At 44.2% G+C, this 20885-nt stretch overlaps 1 protein-coding gene across 1 annotated transcript in view; it reads right to left on the bottom strand.

Annotated features, from left to right (window-relative positions):
- Nucleotides 1-2262: 2262 nt before the first annotated feature.
- The window catches only part of ptprz1b (protein tyrosine phosphatase receptor type Z1b), a gene marked incomplete at both ends in the record, with an annotated part of 53752 nt that continues 35129 nt past the window's right edge, over nucleotides 2263-20885 (bottom strand). Inside the window, 29 exons of the mRNA XM_079183672.1 lie at nucleotides 2263-2406; nucleotides 2611-2746; nucleotides 2833-2969; nucleotides 3078-3230; nucleotides 3331-3459; nucleotides 3557-3630; nucleotides 4067-4160; nucleotides 4318-4464; nucleotides 4749-4884; nucleotides 4961-5118; nucleotides 5309-5440; nucleotides 6154-6288; nucleotides 6386-6468; nucleotides 6558-6654; nucleotides 8007-8027; nucleotides 9028-9113; nucleotides 9211-9302; nucleotides 9403-9547; nucleotides 10401-11765; nucleotides 12721-12945; nucleotides 13644-13839; nucleotides 14015-14473; nucleotides 14961-15013; nucleotides 15102-15228; nucleotides 17021-17205; nucleotides 18400-18550; nucleotides 19791-19948; nucleotides 20494-20560; nucleotides 20698-20793. Coding sequence (XP_079039798.1) covers nucleotides 2263-2406; nucleotides 2611-2746; nucleotides 2833-2969; nucleotides 3078-3230; nucleotides 3331-3459; nucleotides 3557-3630; nucleotides 4067-4160; nucleotides 4318-4464; nucleotides 4749-4884; nucleotides 4961-5118; nucleotides 5309-5440; nucleotides 6154-6288; nucleotides 6386-6468; nucleotides 6558-6654; nucleotides 8007-8027; nucleotides 9028-9113; nucleotides 9211-9302; nucleotides 9403-9547; nucleotides 10401-11765; nucleotides 12721-12945; nucleotides 13644-13839; nucleotides 14015-14473; nucleotides 14961-15013; nucleotides 15102-15228; nucleotides 17021-17205; nucleotides 18400-18550; nucleotides 19791-19948; nucleotides 20494-20560; nucleotides 20698-20793 — 5181 coding nt within the window. The remainder of the gene's footprint in view (nucleotides 2407-2610; nucleotides 2747-2832; nucleotides 2970-3077; nucleotides 3231-3330; nucleotides 3460-3556; nucleotides 3631-4066; nucleotides 4161-4317; nucleotides 4465-4748; nucleotides 4885-4960; nucleotides 5119-5308; nucleotides 5441-6153; nucleotides 6289-6385; nucleotides 6469-6557; nucleotides 6655-8006; nucleotides 8028-9027; nucleotides 9114-9210; nucleotides 9303-9402; nucleotides 9548-10400; nucleotides 11766-12720; nucleotides 12946-13643; nucleotides 13840-14014; nucleotides 14474-14960; nucleotides 15014-15101; nucleotides 15229-17020; nucleotides 17206-18399; nucleotides 18551-19790; nucleotides 19949-20493; nucleotides 20561-20697; nucleotides 20794-20885) is intronic.

Below are 20885 nucleotides of genomic sequence, written 5' to 3' on the forward strand. Positions count from 1 at the left end.
TTTTGAGAAAAATGTTGTTTTATGCTGAATAGGCCCAATTCACGGCAGTGTGTCTTTGAAGTCTGTATGCTGATGATAATATGGTGATTCTGGACGAGAATCACAATTATTTCCGTATTGCTAAATTCCATTTTAAAGTATAATTTGACGTTATAGTTTTATAGTATAGGTTTTTTTCTTGTTAATTTGTAAAAAAAAGTTATCTTCATCCGTCATTTTTCTTTTCTTTTTTTACCTACAATGGTCCTAATACACCGTCGTAGTTAACTGACATGAATTCAAGCTGCCGCTTTTTACAGCCACCTGTCAGGCTTACAGGGACCGTGGTGTGGAATACCATTTAAATCCCAGATTGCATCTTTTACAAAACATCTGACGTTTCGTCTCCTCTCTGACGTCGACATATGAAAGTAACAAGCGCAATAGAAAATAGAAAAAAAAAAAATCACAGATCATTATTTTGGCATATTAGTCACACAGTTGTTGTATCAAAACAGGTTTAAAGTACAATAACATGAATTACAAAAGGCACGGGGTACCAGAGACCATGAACGGAGGAATTCAACAGCAGTCAATTTAGTGTCACGAGTGAGGCCTTCACAGATTTTGGTTAATCAAAATATTTCTCTCACTAAGGATGCGTGCTAGTTTGAGCCCCAATATCTGCTGGTTAATGTGCGGTGCATAAAATATGTAGGAAAACAAGAGGTTAGGAGAATGTCATTTCCTACATCAGTTCCCTTTTTTATTACCTTTAAGTCTTCTTGTACTATTTGTATCTAATTTGTATTTATTTGTATTTATGTTTTTGCCTGTTTGCCAATTTCAATTTCTATTCATATGAATTTGTGTCTTTTAGAAGACAAGAGAGCGATTAAAAAAGGCAAAGAGACCACTAGTCAAAGAAATAAATGTTCAAGAAAGATGATAATAGACAGAAGTTATGAATTTAAGTAGGTCTGTTATTAACATTATAAAGGTGACTCCTTTTGTCATTAAGAAAAAATAATTTCCAATGACATTTTGGTACCACTTCCTAATAATGAACTTCTCTTAGAAAGGACTTTTGAATTGTCACTAATGGCTTTATTAACGGTTAATACATCATTTACTAATGCTTTATAGATCAGTTATTGGGTTGGGCTGGTTTTATCCTTTCTCCTTCTTAAAAGTACCGTTTCAAATCTTGATCATTTATTAATAAATTGTCATCGGGTGTTCACTTTCTAATAAGCCATCAAGAATGTAGTTACAATTGCACTAAATGGATTTTGGTTTCTATTGTCTTCAGCCCTTTTCCAGGGAAAACTGTCTGACCAATCAAAGGGAGTTTTCTCAACCTGGCAACACACACTTTGTTTAAACTGATTGATATTGAAGCCCTTAGAGGCAAGTGAAAAAAAATGTTTATGACTGAAGAACAGGTAAGAAAATAATTTTTGGCAGGTCTTTATTTTTCAAAGTGTTTGTTGTGTAAAACTCATTCAGCCACATGAGGCTGAAGTGCACCACTTCCCCGTGTTCTAAATAGGACTGAAAGCATTCAGGTTTACCCTAAAGGCAGATTAGCGCCGATTAAAATACATTGAGCGCCAAAAGAAGGACATGACAGTAGTGTTACATCACTTTCTATCGCACATAATATATACCTTGTGTTTAGACTGCGTTTAGTCCCGTTTAGAACATGGAGTAGTGGTGCACTTCAACCTCTTGTGGCCAAAATGAGTGTTGCAACAACAATTAGAAAGATAAAAAAAAAAATTCACATGGCAAAACTTTTTCACCCAACCTGTTCTCACAGATACAAAAATATTATTTCAGCAAAACCTTTTTTCACCTGTTCTGAAGTCACACACACATTTAGACTAAGACTTCTCAGGGCTTCCGTAGTTCTATATAGCATTAGTAAAGTATTATCATCGTTTAACTAAAAATAAATCATTTATAAACTGTGCCTCGTAATAAAGTGGCACCTTTACTTTTTTTCATGGACGAGTCCTATCATGGCCTGGTTGGGTCACTTCATCTGACATGAGGGTTACCATCATAAATGAGCTGCATGTTATCACTTTTAATGACCTGTCTGAAGCTGCCACGTGCTCAGTGGACACAGCCGGGAACCACAGACACAAGAGATGATCATCTCATGTCAGGTCAAACCTCAGTCACCAAAGCAGTCCGTCCACGCCGGTGTGTCTGTGGGCTTGTATGATGCAATGTCTGTGAATGTGACATGCTTGTGTGGTAAATGTGTGTGTGTGTCTACATGAGCGACTCCAGGCTCTCAGCGATGTTAGTCTGGCCCAGTGGTACAGACCCGTTGGTTTCTGGACTCTGCAGGGCTTTCTGGTCTTCCTGGCTGCTCACCAGACTCAGCACAGCTCGGTACAGGTACTGGTATTGCTCCTGTTGGGGCGAGACGCAAATTCCACACTGAAAACATCTTTTGTTATTAAGAAGAAGAAAAAAACAACTCTTACCAGCTTTTTGCTTTTTTCCAAATCCCTAGATATGTTATTGGTTAGCGGCTGAAGTGAAGTTGCTCACTTAATTGTCATTTTAAAGATCATGAAGTGGAGACAGAGAGCATTGAGAGCATTGTGTGCTTACTATATCATTAAAAACACCAGGCCTCATGAGGTTGGTCATCCGTGCCACCTGGTAGACGTCTACCGCTCCTTCCTCCTCTAGCTGACTGGACAGGGCGGTGAGGGCACAGAACAGCCCTGATGTAGCACCTCCCAACCTACACACACACACACACACACACATAGATTAGCCCTTACAAAAAAAGTGTCACATGAAGGCTGTTCCTGTCTATGTAGTACTCACGGATCATATATGATTGTGGGCGTGTCCGAAAGTCTGCTCTGCTCTCGGACTGCGCTGACCAGATCAAAACTGTTCCTGATGGGACTGTCTGGGTTGGGCCAGCAGGGGGCGCTGTACTGACGCACCTCCAGCACACTCTACACAGAGGTAGAGAAACAAAAAGTATATATGCATATACAATATATATATAAATGTAAAACACAGAATACTGTGTGTGTGTGTGTGTGTGTGTGTGTTTGTGTTACCTGTGGAGACTCCACTGTGAAGTACTGCACCAAGAGTCTCTCGTCATTGGACAAACACACATGCTCCTCCCCCAAATATGACACAGTGAAACCCTCAAAGCTCATTGGCTGGTCTTTACTGGGCCAGTAAACACAGGACTCCCCGACTCCACTCTGACATAAACAGAAAAACATGTCAGATTGAATGTGTTGATATATACTCATTGTATAGGTACTGTATGTGTGTGTGTGTGTGTGTGTGTGTGTGTTATACCTGACAGTGTGTGTCTGGCAGACGGACGACAGTGTGTGTGCTGTGCTCCCAGACCATTCTCCAGAAATCTGCCACCGTGCTGCTGAGAGGAGTCTGGCTCACGATGAACTCCTTACTGTGGTGGTGTCCCTGTGAAAACACCAGCAGCGTAAAACTATCAGCAAATGTTTCGTTGAAGGGCCCTTCAATAACACGGTGACCAATAAACAGATCCCAGTAGTCTTACCATGACGTAGGAGGCGTTGATGTACCCCGTGGAGTTTGCCTCGGAAGCGGTCAGACACACTCTTGATCTTTCCACTACACAAAAACACAGAGACATCAGCCCATATTCACCACACTGGTGAGCCAACCAATCACAACAGGGGCCACGAGGTCGTGCGCCTCAATCTACCTCTCACTTAAACACTTAGAATCTGGCGATATGTAGCGGTGAGGTCTCTCTGTAAACCAGGTGGGCGACGTGAAATCGGGAAAGCGCGATTGGCTCGGTTTGGTTTGACCGTTCTGGGCTACCATAGAAATGTGGCGGCGGACTCATATATAGGTATAAACGGATCATTCTGAGGTACCAAAAACTCTATGATTCTTATTTTCTGGTGATTATACCCGAAAGAAAACAGACTTAATAACACACTGTTCCTGATCATGTGTCGTTTTTTGAACAGGCTGTGGATGAAACATTTAAAAACTTCCACATCTCTCCTTGTTGGTTGAGTAAACCTGCCCTGCTTACCAGGCATCAGAGCTCTGGCTCTGTTCCTCTCAGCGTTGCCCTCCCTCAGGGCCGTGCTGTAGTCTGCGTGCTTCGCCTGACGCTGACTGATCAACTGAAACGCAACAAGACGAGTCGATTACATTTGCAACATTCAATGTGTACACCTGCACGATAGTAATATGGCCGAAATAACCAAAGTGTTGGTTAAATGCCTAGAATGTAAAGGACAAACAAGAGCATAAAACAGAGGCCTATAAAACATGCTATACCTTGAACTGTTTGTCCATGCGCGTCCTGCCCGACGCCCCAGGGGTCAGGAGGTCAGACACGTAAGTGTGGAGGAGGTCAGAGGTCACTGAGGTGCCACGGCTCAAGATGGCCTCCACCAGAGTGTCATGGATGAACACGTACTGCTCCTACAGGAGAGCGACAGAAGGAGAAACAAAGAGACAGCTAGGATCGGCTGGATGCACGTTGAGAAATCCGATGAGAGTGTGTGTGTTTGTGTACAGCTATCTTTGTGAGGACCAATTTGAGTTTTAGACCTTCAGAAAGTGAGGATATTTTGTCTGGTCCTCACTTTGGGACAGACCTTCAAAGGCCTGTTTGAGGGTTTAGACTTGGTTTTTAAGGTTCAGGTTAGAATCAGGTGTGTCCTCACAAAGATAGAAGTACTAGGTCCTTGTGCCAGTTCGTTTACCTCCGTCTGAACCAGGAAGTTCCTCTGCGTCCGGACATGTTTCAGGAAACCGAGAACGTTGACCGTACCCTGATCCTGGATCTGCTGCAGCATGCTGTCTATCACTATGTAGGTTCCTGTCCTTCCTACGCCGGCACTGTGACACACATCACATGTCAAACACACGGATTCAGTGCATGGCATATCTGAAAAAAATAGTAATAGATACACACCTGCAGTGTACCAGAACGGGACCCATCTCCTGTGTCCTCGCCCGGGAGGACGCTCTGATGAAGGACAGCACAGGCAGAGTGTATTCTGGGACGCCCATGTCCGGCCACTGGGTGTAGTGGTAATGGAGGACGGTGTGTTCAACTCTCCTCTGAGACGCCTGGAGGACCAGAAATGATACAAAGCCAGTGTTTTTAAGTTTGAACAGACTTGTTTGGAACTGAACCCCAAACTCACTTTGGACTGTCACTGCAGTCAGCGCTATTTGTTGGTGTATGAGTTGGAAAGAGAGAGACAGAGAGGGATAGTGTGTGTGTGTGTGTGTGTGTGTATGTGTGTGTGAGATGTACCTTGTTTGAGGTATCTCTGATGGTGAACGTCCGCAGTGTGTAGTAAGCAAGGGTTTTACTGCTTTTCAGGGTCACCTGGTAGGGGCCGTATTCTTCATGGTTCACCTCCGGCCAGTACTGGTCACACTTTGTCTGTGGACAGATGACCGAATCAGGCTTAGGTCCCTAAAAGGCTCAGTTTCTCCTGCCGGCTGATTATAAGATGCTGAGATCTCCTCATCTCCATGGAGCGTTTTATCATCTTTCAGCCTGTTGTTTTGGTTTTACAGCCCGCAGCTTCACTGTTTTGATGGAGCCCCACCGCTCTCACCAAGAGGTGTTTTCAGCTGCAGCTGTTTGGAGCTAAAAAGCTGTAATAAACCCAACTGTGCACAACCTGCTCAGCACCAAACACCAGACGGACAAAGCCAGCTACTAGCTGGTGGACATAGTGGAGCATTTAGCAGCTGAAGAGCCAGATATTTCCCTCAGGAGGTGATCGACTTACATTTGTCAGGTAGACACAAACACAAATCCAAATGAATTCTAGTATTTCTCTGTATCTGCTGGATGTGTAAATAAAAGCTGCTGTTTGCTGACATGTTTGCCAAAGTGACTAAAGAATCAGGTGATACTGCTTTAAAAGCTATGACATTGAAACTCTCTAAAACTAAATTTAATGTGGCTTTCGATCCTGCTTCTAGCTCTCTTGCATTTCTTTTTTCTAAGACATTTCCAAACTGTACAAGCAGCACAGGATTGCCAAACTCCAGCTTGGCCTCGACACAAAATGATGAAAACAAACCGCCAGATGTGTGTGTGTGTAAGAAGCTGGTGTTTGTGCAGCGGCAGAGGGACCTTCCTACCCGTCCTTTCTCCTTGAGGTTGGTGATCATGACAATGACACCGACATTCTGCTGCCAGATCATCCTCCAGAAGTCCTCCTTGCTCGCTCTGAGGGGCCCCTGAGCCGCGATGTAGGCCCTCGTTCGCTCATAACCCTGCGGAGGAAAACCGCCACGTCGTCAAGGAAACAACGGATGGGATGTAAAGTCAGTCTGCCTGTTGGCACGCAAGGCTCCCCAAGAACACACTCACGTCTACGAAGTTAGCGTTGATGTAGTCTCCGCATTTCCCATCTCTGTCCAGACTGTTGGAGAGTTTGACTCGACTGTGGTCATCTGGGAGAGGAAAGGGTTAATGAGCGTCATCATTGCTGGCTTTTACGATCATAAATGTTGAACTGTGACCATGTTGAACAGTGACGTACAGGCTAGTATGTTTATGTATCTGTTCTTGCTTTTGTTGTTGGGGTGATTGGAGCTGTCTGTAGTGATGCCCATGTCCACTGTGCACGCCTGCACCTCCTGAAAATCAATACAAACATAAGTAAGACTTCTATCGGTCTATAGTGGTCTGTAGTATTACAGTACAATAGTCAAGAGTCTACGGTGAAGACAAAACCAACAGAGAAATGAGCTCTTGTGAATACAGTTGTAACTTGGATTAAGAAGATTCATGTAGGGGAGGAAATACAAGAATTTAGTGTGAGAAAGAATATATAAGGACATATAAGGGTTGCATTAGTCGCATTATGCTTATAGACTTCATACAAAGGAGGAGAGGGCATGAATCCTGATCTATACAGGCGGCAACCTCCGATTCTGAACGCGAAGCCAATGTGGAAGTTCCTTAAACCTGCATTCTCTGTACTGGCCAGCAGGGGGCGACTCCTCCGGTTGCAAAAAAAAGTCTGATTGTATAGAAGTCTGTGAGGAAAGGACTCTACTTCTCACTGGATTTATTACCTCAGTAAACATTGCAAACATGAGTTTATGGTCTCAATCTACAGTTTCAAGTCTACTTCAATACAGCATGATGTTCATTTAGTAAATTATGGTCCATTTAGAGTCAAATAGACCATAAAGCGGGGTATGCTTTAGGGCGGGGCTACCTGGTGATTGACAGGTCGCTACGACGGCGTTGTCCAGTTTGGGAGTTTTTGCCCTTTCATAGTGTGTTTTCACTTCATGAAAGGCAACTGTAACCTTTTGGTCCCCTAAAAGTGTCTCATTTAGGTTCAGTTGTATTCAGCTCCACCCTCTCGTGTCACTTCTGGTTCCAAAAAAACAAGATGGCAACGGCCAAATTGCCGCACTTGAGGCTTTAGAACAACAGTTCACAAACCAATGGTTTACATCACGCTGACTACGTCCACTTCTTATTTACAGTCTGAGGATCTATGCAGGAGACTGATGCTACTGTATTAAAGCCTCAGATTCAATACAAATGTGGGACAACAAGCAGCTGCACAGATGGTAGGGTTTTCATTTCTCTTTCATTATTATGAATGATTCTAAATATGGATTAACGAGATATGTGTGAAGCCACTGATACTGTGAGTGTCCTTGGCTCCATCTCAGTTTGAAAAGATGCTTCTAATATGGACTGAAACGTGGAGCAGAGAGCAAAAGCTCTGCCTCACAATCCTCATATTTGTACACATTTAAATCCAAAAGCCAATATTTAACTGGCAAACATCAACTTTACATTCAATATCACATGTGAAATACAGAAGTTGCGGTCTACAAGCTGACTGGTTTGTCAACAGGGGGAATTCATTTGAGACAAAGCTCAAATTTTCCAGAGTTGTAAAGCAAGGAAAAAAAACAAAACACGCCTCTACAACTGGTTAGGGGTGATACTGCAGGTGTCTTACCTCATAGGATTCTTTGACAATCTAATGGAGGGTGGTGAGGATGCAGAAAGCACGACGATGGTGGTGGAGGTGGTGAAAGGAGAGTGGGAAGGGGAGGGTTGGGGGGGGGGGGGGGGGGCAGACAGACAGACAGACAGACAGGGAGTCAGTGCAGGTCCAGGAATATGGGGTTCAGAGACACACAGAGAGGCGGGGCTTAGTGGGAAACGCACCGATATTCCCAGCTGAGCTGTGGACTTTTTGTTAGCCATGGCTGTAAAGATAAATAATGAATATACCCTGAAAGGCTTGTGTGTGATTACAAGTTCTTTGCTCGGCCCAAAAGCTCCTTCATTTAAGCCACTTTGTTTTAATAGACTGGTGGAATAAGTGGGCTTATTTACTGCAGCTATGGAAATGAATCCCATCTGTGTGCGTTACTCAGGAGGTTCATGCTAGGAAACAGGTGACGGATGTCATGCAGATGTGGTTATTGTTGAAACTCATCCACAAAGCTGGTCTAAGATACGTAACACAACATTCAAATAAGTCAATACTGCACATGAGACATTTCTAAAAATCTTGTTTCACATTCAATATAAACTTGAAAAACAGGAGGTTTTATCGATCTATCTCACGTATTTTGACTTTGCAGACTGGGATGAGAACCAAGTAGCACTGACGGGGTTAGTACCAAACACCCTTCCTGTATTCTGTTGCATGACATGTTGTACATGGAAGTTCCACATTATCGCTGTGCTAAATGACATCCCTGAAGAACATGACGTTAATAGAGATATGGAGGAGCATTAAGGAGCTATGACAAACGATGAGCTGTCTAAACACATGAACCAAAACTAAGGGATCCCGTTATTCTATGCTGGTTCAACTTTTGCAAGCAGAATCTCAGGTAGTATATCTATCTAACTATCGTTTTTTCAAAGTATCTTGTGGCAGTTCATTTTCCCCTTGTGGGGGAAGGGTTAGGGTCCTCAGACATTTGTTGAACTCATATACTCTTCATTAGTAACACTCCACACACCTCGAACTCCTTGGAGAAGGTGTTGGCGGCGTGCAGCTCCATGACATGCTTCACGAACTGCTTCACCGTCAGTGGCTCGTGACCGTCTGCAATGAAACAGTTCAACAGTTCCATGTCGCGGTGACAATGTAATAAAGTCCTATGAGAGTGTGTGTGTGTGTGTGTGAGAGTGTGTGTACGTACCGGTGGCCAGAAACAGGGGCGTCGATGGAGCCGATATTACTTTAGGTGACGCACTGTCATCTGGGTAGAAATGAGCCGTCTGAACACAGTTTCTGTGACACAAACGCATCAGAATATAAGTAAACAGAGGACATTCCTGAGGCAGATATTGACCCTGTGTGTGTATGTGTGTGTGTGTGTGTGTGTGTGTACCTCCAGTAGACGAGTATGCCCACCAGTACCAGCAGACAGAGGATGGTGAGAGTGGAGACGACAGCCAGAGGGACGACCGTCCTCTTCTCGCGGTCCACGCCTCCAACCAGCCCCACCCGAGACTCGTGGCTGCTGTTGCTGCCCTCTGAGAGAGAGGAAGAGAGAGAGAGAGAGAGAGAGAGAGTGGGAGTGTCACAAAGCACAGAGGACAGAGGGAAAGGAGACACAGGATCACAATTCTTGTTTAAAGTAACTTTATATATCAGGAATTCCAAGAAACTATTATGTATTTAAATAAAGTCATACATATAATATAATAAAAACATCTAAACATATATTCATAAAAATATATATTTATATTATATTATGGCAATTAAACTGTTGTTAAAAGTGCTTTGCATAGGGGAGAAAAAGAAGAAAAAAACAGCAATGCATAACAACAAATTTCAAAATTGTTTAATCTTTAATCTTTTGAGTGCTCCTCATCAATTCCAAAGAAAGAAGATCGCTGAGAGATGTTTCAATGCTCCACTGAAGAGTCGGGTGGTTATTCTCTGTGACCACTATAACCAACACCTTTCACATGACTTATCTTCTCATCTCATCCTCTGGTAATAGAAGACTATTGATTATCATCATTACAGAGGATGAAATATAATAATCAATATGAAAACATTATTGCAGCTTGAAGTGTTTATGTTTCCACAAGCAGTGACCGTGTCGTTTGGAATGTACTGTCTATTCAGCCATCAGGGCAGTAATGATAATCACATATTTAGTTTAAATGTAAGCATAATGAATCATAGAAAAAGGTATTTACCACGTTATTATTATTATTATTATACTGCTTTCATATTATTCATTATATATTATATTATTTCATGGTCCTGAGCCACATAAATGAAATGAAATAGACAGATGTATGAGAGAACTGTCCTATCTCCTTGTGTGGCAGAGAGGCAGATCTGAGCAAACGCAGGGCATTGAGTAACGTTTACCTTCCATCTCCTCCTCCGGGGCCTCGTCGCCATCTGTCAGTCTGAGCAGAGAGACGAGACGCCCCGATGGCGGACTTCTCGCGGCATCAAACAACACCGCCTCCACACTTGAGAGCTGCTGCAAACTCTCTCCAATTACAGCTGCGTCCCTACCCGCTTTACCGCCTCCTCCGCTGTGCTCCTCGCTCTCCGGACCTCCGTCTATCGTACCATATCCGTCTCCCTCTTTGTCGTCCTCCGGCGTAGAGTTACCCCCAACCACGTGACTGTCAAGACTTCTGCTTCGACCGTCCTCATCGTGTCCATCGCCATGTTCTTCACCGCCGTCAAACAGCGGGAACTCTGCCGTAGGTTCATGCTGACTGACAGACAGCCGGAGACCCTCTCGTCCTCCAGACACGACTTCTTTATTGCCGTCTTCCCTTCCGTCCCCACTTTCCTTTTCACCTACAGCGTTGATACCTTCTTTATCGCTGCTGACTTTCTTTAATTTTCCCTCTCCACCTTCCCCTCCATCTACACCACTGGCGTCCTCAGGCCGGCTTAAAACTTGAATATTGGACTCAATTTCCTCCCCACTGCCGGCCTCTGTGCATAATGCCTTCTCCACTGCAGTGTCACAGCCTGCTGTACTATTTAGCTGTCTGGCACTCTCATCTGTTTCACCGTCCACATCGCTCCCTCTCTGATCCCCAAAGTGATTGACTCCTTCTGTCTTTTCTTCTCCCTCACCGCTTAGCTCACTTTCGTTCTCCTCTACCTCTTTCTCTGCCTCCGTTTCCCACTTGCTTAATTTGCTTCCTGGCCCGTCGGCCTCGCCATCTGTTCCACTATCCATCTTAATTCCTGTTGATCGAGTCTTTGTCACAGAATTTCCCACCTTGGAACCGAGAGCCGAATTCAAAAGAGTAGAAAGGTCGGTCTTGACTCTATCGAATTCCTGATCGAGCCTGTTGCTGTAAAGGCCTGATCCGGATCCACTTCCCTCTGCTGGCCAGTCTGTGCTGGACTCCTCTGAATTATGAGGAAAGGACAAAGCCAAACCTTTAGAATCAAAGAAAGAAGCGTCTTCTTTAAGGCTATTTGTCCCGGCTTCCTCTTCGTTGTCGGGACGCGCCGAGATGTTCACACCATCTTGGATCTGACCGTCAGTTTGATTTTGAGAATTCGGGGTGTTTCCTTCCATGGTGTTTGTTTTTGATAAGTCATAATCAGGCAGCAGAGTCAGCGAGCGCTCAGTGATTAAGCCATCCTGAAACCCCAAAGTGGTCGAGATCTGAGGGTGCTCTAAATCCATTTGTAGACGGACAACGGAGTGCTCTTCGGAGGTCTTGTCCTGATGAAAGATAAAGCCACTGCCGTTATCTTCAGGGAGGGCGGGAGAGGGACGCAAACTGCCGATGTATTCATTAAAAGGGTTGAGCGATTGAGGAGTGGATGAATATCCTTCAGCAGAGCCCCTTTCTGGGACAGAGGCTGCAGGATTTGCGGGGCTGACGATCCGTCCACTAGAAGTGTGAGGACAGTTTGTTAATCCAGAGGAGCGGCCAGCGGTTGAGTCCTCGACCTTAAACGTGGGTGTCTTTGCTGGAAGAAAAGCCAAAGTGAAACAACTTTTCCAGGCCACCAGCATTATGTTTGTCATTCCAGGAAAGATGGAAGAAAAGGTAAGAATTGAACTTCCCAGAAATTGAGACAGGAGCACTTTTCCTTCACCACAGCGTACACACAATGCAAAGAAGAGAGGCAAGAGTTGGAAACGATGTTCTGAGTTTCAGAATGGAGAGATGTCACAAATCAACTTGGTGAAAAGAGGAAGTGAGCCCTGCGTTCTGTGAGAAGATTGGAAGAAAAAAACCACCAGAGTGCGCCGTTGAGCACAGACCCAGAAGAGGAGTCCCAAAAGTAGATGCTAATCACTGAGCCTGAAAGGACTCAAAGCCTGACCGCATGTGGAGTCCTAACATGCGGCAAGATTCTGCAAGAGTCGAGCATATTTCATTTCTGAACCAGAGGAGAGAGTAGCTGATTATCATTTTCATCATCATCACTGCCAGCTTAATCTTTTCCATAATCATTAGCACCACCACCACCACCAGCATTACCCCACATCATGCACCGTGCCATCCAGATCACAGAGCACAGCAGTGATTAGCCTAGAGGGCAAGAGTCAATCCTCCACCGCAATTAAGACCAGCTGTCGATCCACCACAAAATAATAATAATAATATTGCTGCTGTTGAGTAAAATCCCTCAGAATATAAATTCATAGCCACTTCTAATGGGAAGTAAACACCATGTCTTATATATGATATCTTACCGTTAAACATGGGCTGGGTTGTGTGCATCAGCACCCTGAGCAGAGAGGAGGTGGTGAATGACTTGTAGACCGACTCGGTCAGGGTGTTGCTGGCGGTCGCCGCCCTCGCCGTGATCCAGAGTGGCGAGGGGGTGGAGGGAACCGAGCTGCCGGTTTCTGGTGGTTTGTTCACGGGGGCGTCGCTGTCCTCGGCGGACGGCAGGGAGACTCTGTCCACTCCATCACCTGTGGGACCAGATCGCACATCACGACGACGTCACGCGACACGGGTTGAGCCGCAAGACGACACGTGTGTATGAATGAGAAATGATGATTTTGCAAATTTATCAGCTTTTTAAAAAATGTCTCTGCATTCATATGCAGGTATCCGTTTATAGAGATACATTTTGTCTCTCAAGTTGTTATTCGGCTGAAATTGATCTTTCTTTTCCCTTACTTAAAAATACTGCTTTTTGATTATCATACGATGCTTTTGTTATGACATGTTCTTTGTCTTTTTCATTATTAATGTATGATGAAATTGGGTTTGTGTCTTAGAGAACAAAGTACATGCGTGGAGTAAACGAGTCAACAAATGACTGGCGCATGGAAGAGGACGTCTTGGCCCAGCTGGCTACACCTGCACCTCAGAAATACTGGATGTTGCCCCCAGAGGCTAAACGGTTGTCAGACCGACAGCTGATGGGTTCAGAGATTGAAACAGCAGAAACGTTTCTAAAATGTATTAATTCAAAGCAAAAAATCAACACACAATCATATAACATGTCGGCCTTGATTTCAGCAGAATGAGTGAGAAGGATCCAGTGGAAGAAAAATCTTCTACTGGTTCCTATTCCAATATTTATGAGCTTGAATTCCTCCCTGGCACTGATCAAAGTACCAACCCGAGATATGTGCCGAAAAAAACGAAAATAACATCTGACCTGGCAACACAGCAGCGGCAGCAGCGGAAGACCCTGTTTCTGCAGAGGCGGTGGTTTCGAGTGGAGCGCTGTTGACTGTGTCTTCATAGAAGACATCTGTGACTTGGATGTCCTCCACAGGAGGGGTGTAGGGGACCGACTGAGGAGAAGGGAGGCCGCTGTCTCCGGCTTTGTCTGCTGGACCGTGATCCCCAGACTGCGAGTAGAAGAGGCAGTACACAAAACATTGGGTTTCTTGGACGAGGGTTAATCTAAAACATGCTAGTCTATTGTATATCGTATATCCAGCTGTTTGTTTCAACGGTCATCAGGTTTAAGGATCAATGAAATGAAAACTTTGAGGAAAAGAGGCAATGTGTGTAGTGAGCTACCTGATGTGGCAACACCGACAACGACGCCTCTTCTGTGATTTGTCGGCGAATCGTCGGCAGCGTTGTTGTCCGGACAACTGGAAACAGGAAGCCCGGCTGCTCGGTGACCTCGGTCACCCATATCGCGCCGTTGCCGTCAAACCCCTCTTTGGTGTAGGGCCCACGCGTCGGATCGCTGTCCTCGTAAATCCAGTTCTTATCCACATCCTCGGGTTTGGAACTGCTCTGGCCCGCTTTCTTATTCCCATTCTGGTTGAGTCGGGTTTTCTGCAGGACAACAGACTCAGACGGAGTTTTTGGGGTGCTGACCTGGACCGGGAGGTTCTGGTGGTGCGTAGGTTGGTTCTGGTAAACTCTGGTCTGCTCCACTGGGATCTCCTCTACGGGGCTGTGATCCTCTGGAGTCGAATCCACTTGATTCCGGTTCTCTGGCGTCTCCGATTTGGCTTTAGATGAGAGCTATAGCACAAGGGGGAGGAAAGCAGTGTGGAGCTGTGACACAGGATGTTTGGTGTATGTGATGATGAGGGACAGGCCTTACTGAAGCAGTACCAAATAGGTCTTTTTATGCCACTGCTTCTTGCTTAAATGAATGAATATAAACATCCTACCAAAATCACAAAGTGCAGTTACTTCTTCAACATTCAAATTAACTGATAGTAAGGAATGAAGAAATCTCCATTAATGCAGTGTGGAAGAGAACAAAAAACAAGGTGGGATTTCTGTCTTTTTTCTTCTTCTTTTTTTATCTCTCCTATACACCTTTTGTACCGCTCTCCAAACACTCAACGACAAGCCCCGGCTGACATAATTACAACCATTTGCATAATAATTAGGTTCACTGATATGACTGAATGCAGTCAACTTCAGCGCTGCACAGTAATTCAGCAAAATGAACATTCAACGTGGCATCAGGTGAAACTACAGATATTACCGACCGCCCTACCTCTCTGCTGCCGTCCAGCTCTTTTGTGACAGCGTCAGGATCTGAATCCCTTTCTAGAGAGAGAGAGGGAAGAAATACAGACTTACTCACAAGTGTAGGAAATTAACAGGTTTGTGTGTGTGTGTGTGTGCACGTCTGTACCAGGGTCCTCTAAAGGCATGTCCACTATAATCTGGTCACTCCATCGTCCTCTGAGTCCGTTGGTGCAAATGGCGACCACCTGAACCACGTAGCTGCTGTTGGCCAGCAGGCTGGGGATGATGGCACCCTGTAAAGTCACACAGATGAGTTGTCTGACTGTGGGTTGAAGACAGGGTTGGTAATCTTGTTCAAAAACATGTTAGATATTGTTATTTGGCGACTTTCTTGGTAGATTTAGTGACTTTTGGAGTTAGCGCTGCGAGCTGCTTTCATTGGAAAAGAGTTGACAACACTGGGCTATGTTTTTCAGTTGGATCATCTTTTAATTTGTAGCGTACTCAAGATCACCAACCCTAGCTTTTAACACTGTTAATTATCTATAAAAAAAAGGATATTGGTGCAATAATGACCCTGGAATTGTTAATGTATGGGTTTGGCCAGTTTATGCTACTACCACTTGAAGAGACAGTACTCGGCGTTTCAACCAGTGCTCTAGCTCTAGCTCTCTAAATCTATTTGTCTGCTTGCTTTCTGATCAGTTTTCCTGCTCTCTCAGTCGCAGCAGGTGGTGTTAAAACTGTTACAACTGCCTCCTGGGGGAAGCAGTGGGTTTATCATAGGTGATAGTTTCTTGGTCATTGAGCAATTTGTAATGCATGTGTGTTTATTTCCTCTTAAAAATACAATTATATGAATGTATTTTTAAATAAATCATAAATCCTATTATTTATTTATTTTTCAAATTAGCTGAGCTACTCCAAAATCTTTCCACATGGCCCCTGGTAACTGCAGAAATATCCCCTGGGGTACAGATATCTCTGTTCATCCTTCCACTTTACATACAAATCATACAATAATAGTTTTAATGATGACTTGTTTCCTTCTACTCTCCAAATATGTTACTTTTTCAACACAGGTTACTGAACATTTTGGGGAAGAAGCTGCTAACCATGCTGTATTTGACATTTACAGTAAATCATCTTAATAAGAGTAATAATTACACACCAATACCAAAAGCCACCTCATGCTCTCACTCTATTGACGGTAATCAAGTCATAGAAACATGAAAAGGCTTGTGCACATACACACACTGATACAGAGCTACATCTAGATTATGCACATACACAGATGCTGCTGGTCACGTTAAGGGATGCTCAGTGACCCGTTAAGAGGCCAAGATCGATCGTCCCTATCAATCAATCGATTGATCACTTTGATCAATCCAGATCCACGCAGCAGTCGCATTGTGAGAGTGACAGATAGCGAGTGGTAGTGACATTACCCACTGGTTTGTGGACCACCGTTTTAAAGCCTCAAGTTCACCGAACGGAAGTTTCCATATGTGGAATGCGGAGGAGTGACGCAGAGAGGCCGTATACAGCTCTGGTATAGACCTGTCAGTCACAGTAAGCCCCGCCCTAAAACACTCTCCGCTTTATGGTTGGCTCCGCCAACGGCTTCACTCGGCAGAACCAGAGGTTGCCGTCTGATCGATAATAAAAGAATATCTATCTGTTATTATATTAACTATTAATATTGCAAATACAAATTAAACCTTTTGGTCAATCTACAATTTTTTTTCTGGTGTGGTCATGGGTCGAGTCAGCAGGACTGAACCATGTAGACTGTAATACAAACAGTCCAGCTTGTCAGGTGCATGATGCAACATTTCTGACAGGTTTTGATGACAGTGTTGGTCTGTCTGCTTGACTTACGAACCCATTTTGCTGCAATAAAAACGAATGGGGGGAGATTAACCGAGGGAAAACTTTATCTTATTAGAACGGAGATAAATTGCAAGATATGTTATCGCAATACTCAACATATCACAAAATGTTTATAAGATCGTATCGTGGTTTAAGTTTAGGTGATGATATCGTATCTTGGGGTGAGTGTGAATATAGAGAGATCTTTCGCACCACGTCCTGGTCCCCGTCTGTCCTGTACTCCTGCTTGCTCTGGTCCCGGCCCTGCAGCCTCTGGTAGGTGACGGTGTACCAGTCGATGGTTGTGTCGTAAACTGCGCGGGGGCGCTCCCACGTCACCACGATGGTCGTGTCGTTCTGGGCATCAGCCTGAACGTTCTCCGGCTCCGAGCTGCAGGCTACAGATGGCAGCAAGAGGAGAAGAGAGCAAGCAGGGTATAAACGTTGGACATTGATTAGTGCGGTGATGTGATGCAGGAAACTCAATACAATTATTTTTAAAAAACCTGAAAGAAAATGATTAAAAAGGACAGCACAGAAACAGTGCGGCGTCCCACATTAAGTTCAGTTTTGCTGAAGGTAACTTGATGTTAATCGACCGTAGCGAAAATGAAAGAAAATGGGAATCCATTAAAAAAAAGCCAAGCTCAGGAGGTGAGTGTTGCAATGAGTGGGAGGTGTGTGTATGTGTGTGTGTGTGTGTGTGTGTGTGTGTGTGTGTGTGTGTGTGTGTGTGTGTGTGTGTGTGTGTGTGTGTGTGTGTGCGCCGGGCTGCATGAATTTGTTACAGGCTTCTCTGAATTTCTGAATACTTTATTTCAATTTCAAAAAGAGCTGCAAAATAAATTGCCTGCGCTGGGAGGAGCAGGGGCACAGAACTACAAAGTCGAGCTCCCTGGCAACCCAAAAGACCCGCTTTACTTAAGGGTGGACGTTATGAAGATGGAGAGCGTCGTGAGTTTTATCTTTTGATGATCGGGAGTGGGCTGACCTTGGAGGACAGTTTCGCAGCTGCAGAGACAGCAGAAGAAGATTTTTCAGCTATGGAAAAAAAACTAAGATTAATAATGTAATGTTTATATTGATCTCCAAGGAAGGGAGGGTCATTTCTCTCCCCCATCCGGCCCAACATTTAGAATGAATTCAATTAGTGTAAAGATTTAGAGCTTTGGAAAAGGTGAGATTCTTCAGGGAAGAATCTTTTATGGTACAAAATCATAACATGCTGAGATTTAGTTGAATATTTTCATGTGCTGTAAATCAATAGCCAATACTTGAGATCTCTGCCATTCCAAACTCCTTTTCCGGGCCTGTTTTAACACTAAAACTCACTGTCTAGTGGACAATTGGTCCAAAATTAAAGAAGTTCGCTCGAAGGCGTTCCTGAGATATCGTCTTCACGAGAATGGACCGGACGGACAACCCTAAAAAAACACAACTGTCCAGCCGACGCGGAGGCAGAAAAGAAGCAGCGCAGCATTCAAATGTCGATTTAGCGTTGCAATGTCAAGGGTTGGGACTGAAGCTTCGATCTATTTGGTGCAGCCCTACAAGCAGCAAACTGTTTTTGTGTGGGTGTCTGGGTGACATACTGGGTGTGAGCACGTCCTCCACTCCGGTGTACGAGGCGAACACCTGACCCATGAACTGCTGCTGCTGCTCCCTGAAGTTGTTCTGCAGGTAATCCGTCAGTATCGCGTACCCGGCCTGCTCCATGGTCATCACCTCGCAAAACACCTCCAACTGGGTAAAGAGAGAGAGAGAGAGAGAGAGGGAGAGAGAGAGAGAGAGAGAGAGAGAGAGGGAGACATACAGACAAACAAAGAAATGAAGACGTGTCTGTTGCATCTTTCCCCGTTTCTGTGCATTGCCAAAATAAACCGATGTGTGTGTGTGTGTGTGTGAGTGAGTGAGTGTGTGAGTTTAAGAGATTGTGCTGGTGCCAGGCGGAGGCAGAGAGGCAACGCTGCTCTATTTTCGGGTTAGCTATGATGTGCACGTGTCATGCCTTGCCATCCCGGTTTCAATCATGCAAACACAGACAAACTCAAGCATACACACTCACATACACACACACACACACACACACAAATATGCACATAGAATACACACACACACACACACACACTCTCAACCACTTGCATGACCCCATTCACTCGCCGTTATTCGGCTACATAATTGATGATTATTACACAGATGACTTCATTTAAAGTCGCCGGTTGTTAAACGTGTCCTCTCTGGAATGGAGCTGCAGTAACGTTAGAGCGTCAGCTTGTGTCGTCGCTGCACGACGGGCCGTCGTTTACCAAATTGTAACCACTACAAAACCCCTGTGATGAAGTTCACTTTCTGGCTAAGTCTGTCAAACTGCATCACTCCAATGTGAGCTTTTTGTTTTTATCTCGTGCGCGGATGTCAAAGACAGCTGACCTGAAACCAGCCACAACAACTAAAGGCAGTAATGACGTCGATCATAACGAAAGATGTTTTAGGGCGAGACGCCCCAGCCAAAACGATAATGCCTAATTTGCGTATTTAAACATAATATTTCAGAAAACTTGTCATTCAAAAAATGATTGTCTTAATGGAACTAATCAACTAAGGGAAGTTTCATGGTGATACCTACTAGATATATAATCAAAAGAACAAAAATAACCATTTGGTTTTTCATTATTTCGAATATTAAGAACTGATAATTTGCATCAGAACGCTTGAAGGCTTTCATCAGACACAATGCTAAATCAATTTAGCCGTAAGAGCCGCTGTCATTGATTCCAAAAGAGGGTTTTTCTACATGACTGTCGGCTGTGCTGGAATTTGATGCTAATGCTTAAAAGAGTGAATGAGAACCAGTGTTACTCAATTACTTAATCCTTTTTTTTATTCAAGAACTTTCTGTTCAAAAAGAAATGAGCTTTGAGTAGTTGCAGTGGACTCCAGTGTGTGTGTGTGTGTGTGTGTGTGTTGATAAAAATCTCCTGACCTGTGTTTCTGATATGGCCACAGTGTGTTTGAAGACGATCCATTCCACCGTCTCAGAGCAGGGAGGTGCGGTTAGTGAGCCATTGTAGATGTAATATTTATCTGTGATATTAGGCAGCAAGGACCGCAAGGTGAACGCTTCCATCGACCCGCTCTTATCTGGTAAAAAAAAAAAAGAAAGAAAAAAAGTCCCATGAATAAGAAATGTACTGCCCAGAGCTGTAAGACCCCACGGGAGCAAGCAGCTTGGTCAGTCTACTCTACAACATGCATTGTGATAATATTGAAAGCCAATCAGCAACCTCTTATCATTTAGGAGAGAAAAGCGAAAATGGTGTGATAATGGTTGTAACATTTCTGCATGATCATTCTCTCTCTCGCTGAAAAAACACCACTTTATCTGGTACAATTGTATTAAATCCACCATTTATTTCTACTTCAAGGAAATAGCCACAACTGTAGCTCTGTTGATAATAACACTAACAGATTGGACTACGCTGCCACAGACTCTAATTCAATGTCACTGTTATTGACACCATTTTTCTGCTGCTGCTTTGATTAAATTCTCCTAAACACAATCAGTATTTTGTCTGATAAACAGAAAAGCAAGTACTTCCTTAAATGTGTTTCTTTTATTAAGGCACCACCTGCACCCAGCTACTTCCTTTGCAGAGGATACATGCTGGTATGTAGAGGTGACCTACCAAACCTGCTGACGGTGTTGACGGCTTCTATAACAGGTCTGAAGCTCTGGTTGTCCTCCAAGCTGATCTGTGGGAAAGAACATCGTGGAATTCATGGACAAATGTACACCTTTAATCTCATCCCTTTATTTTGTTTGGTTATTTGAGGAGGAACAGACTGATCTCCAGCTCCGGGGGAAACAAATCAACAAGGTTTCGACCAACCTCAAAGAGCACAGCCAAGGCAGCGATCCTCCCTCCTTCCCTAACGGCAGCGTCCAGACTCTGGAACTCATCTGGATCGTAACAGAAGATCTGCATCTGAACGAGAGCAAGAAACGAGGAGTTTAGCTTCATCGGCAGACAAATCAACGATCAATAAATGTGCCGGTGATAAGACAAACAGACGGTGT

Source organism: Pholis gunnellus (genome assembly GCF_910591455.1).
Source record: "Pholis gunnellus genome assembly, chromosome: 22".
Lineage (NCBI taxonomy): Eukaryota > Metazoa > Chordata > Actinopteri > Perciformes > Pholidae > Pholis > Pholis gunnellus.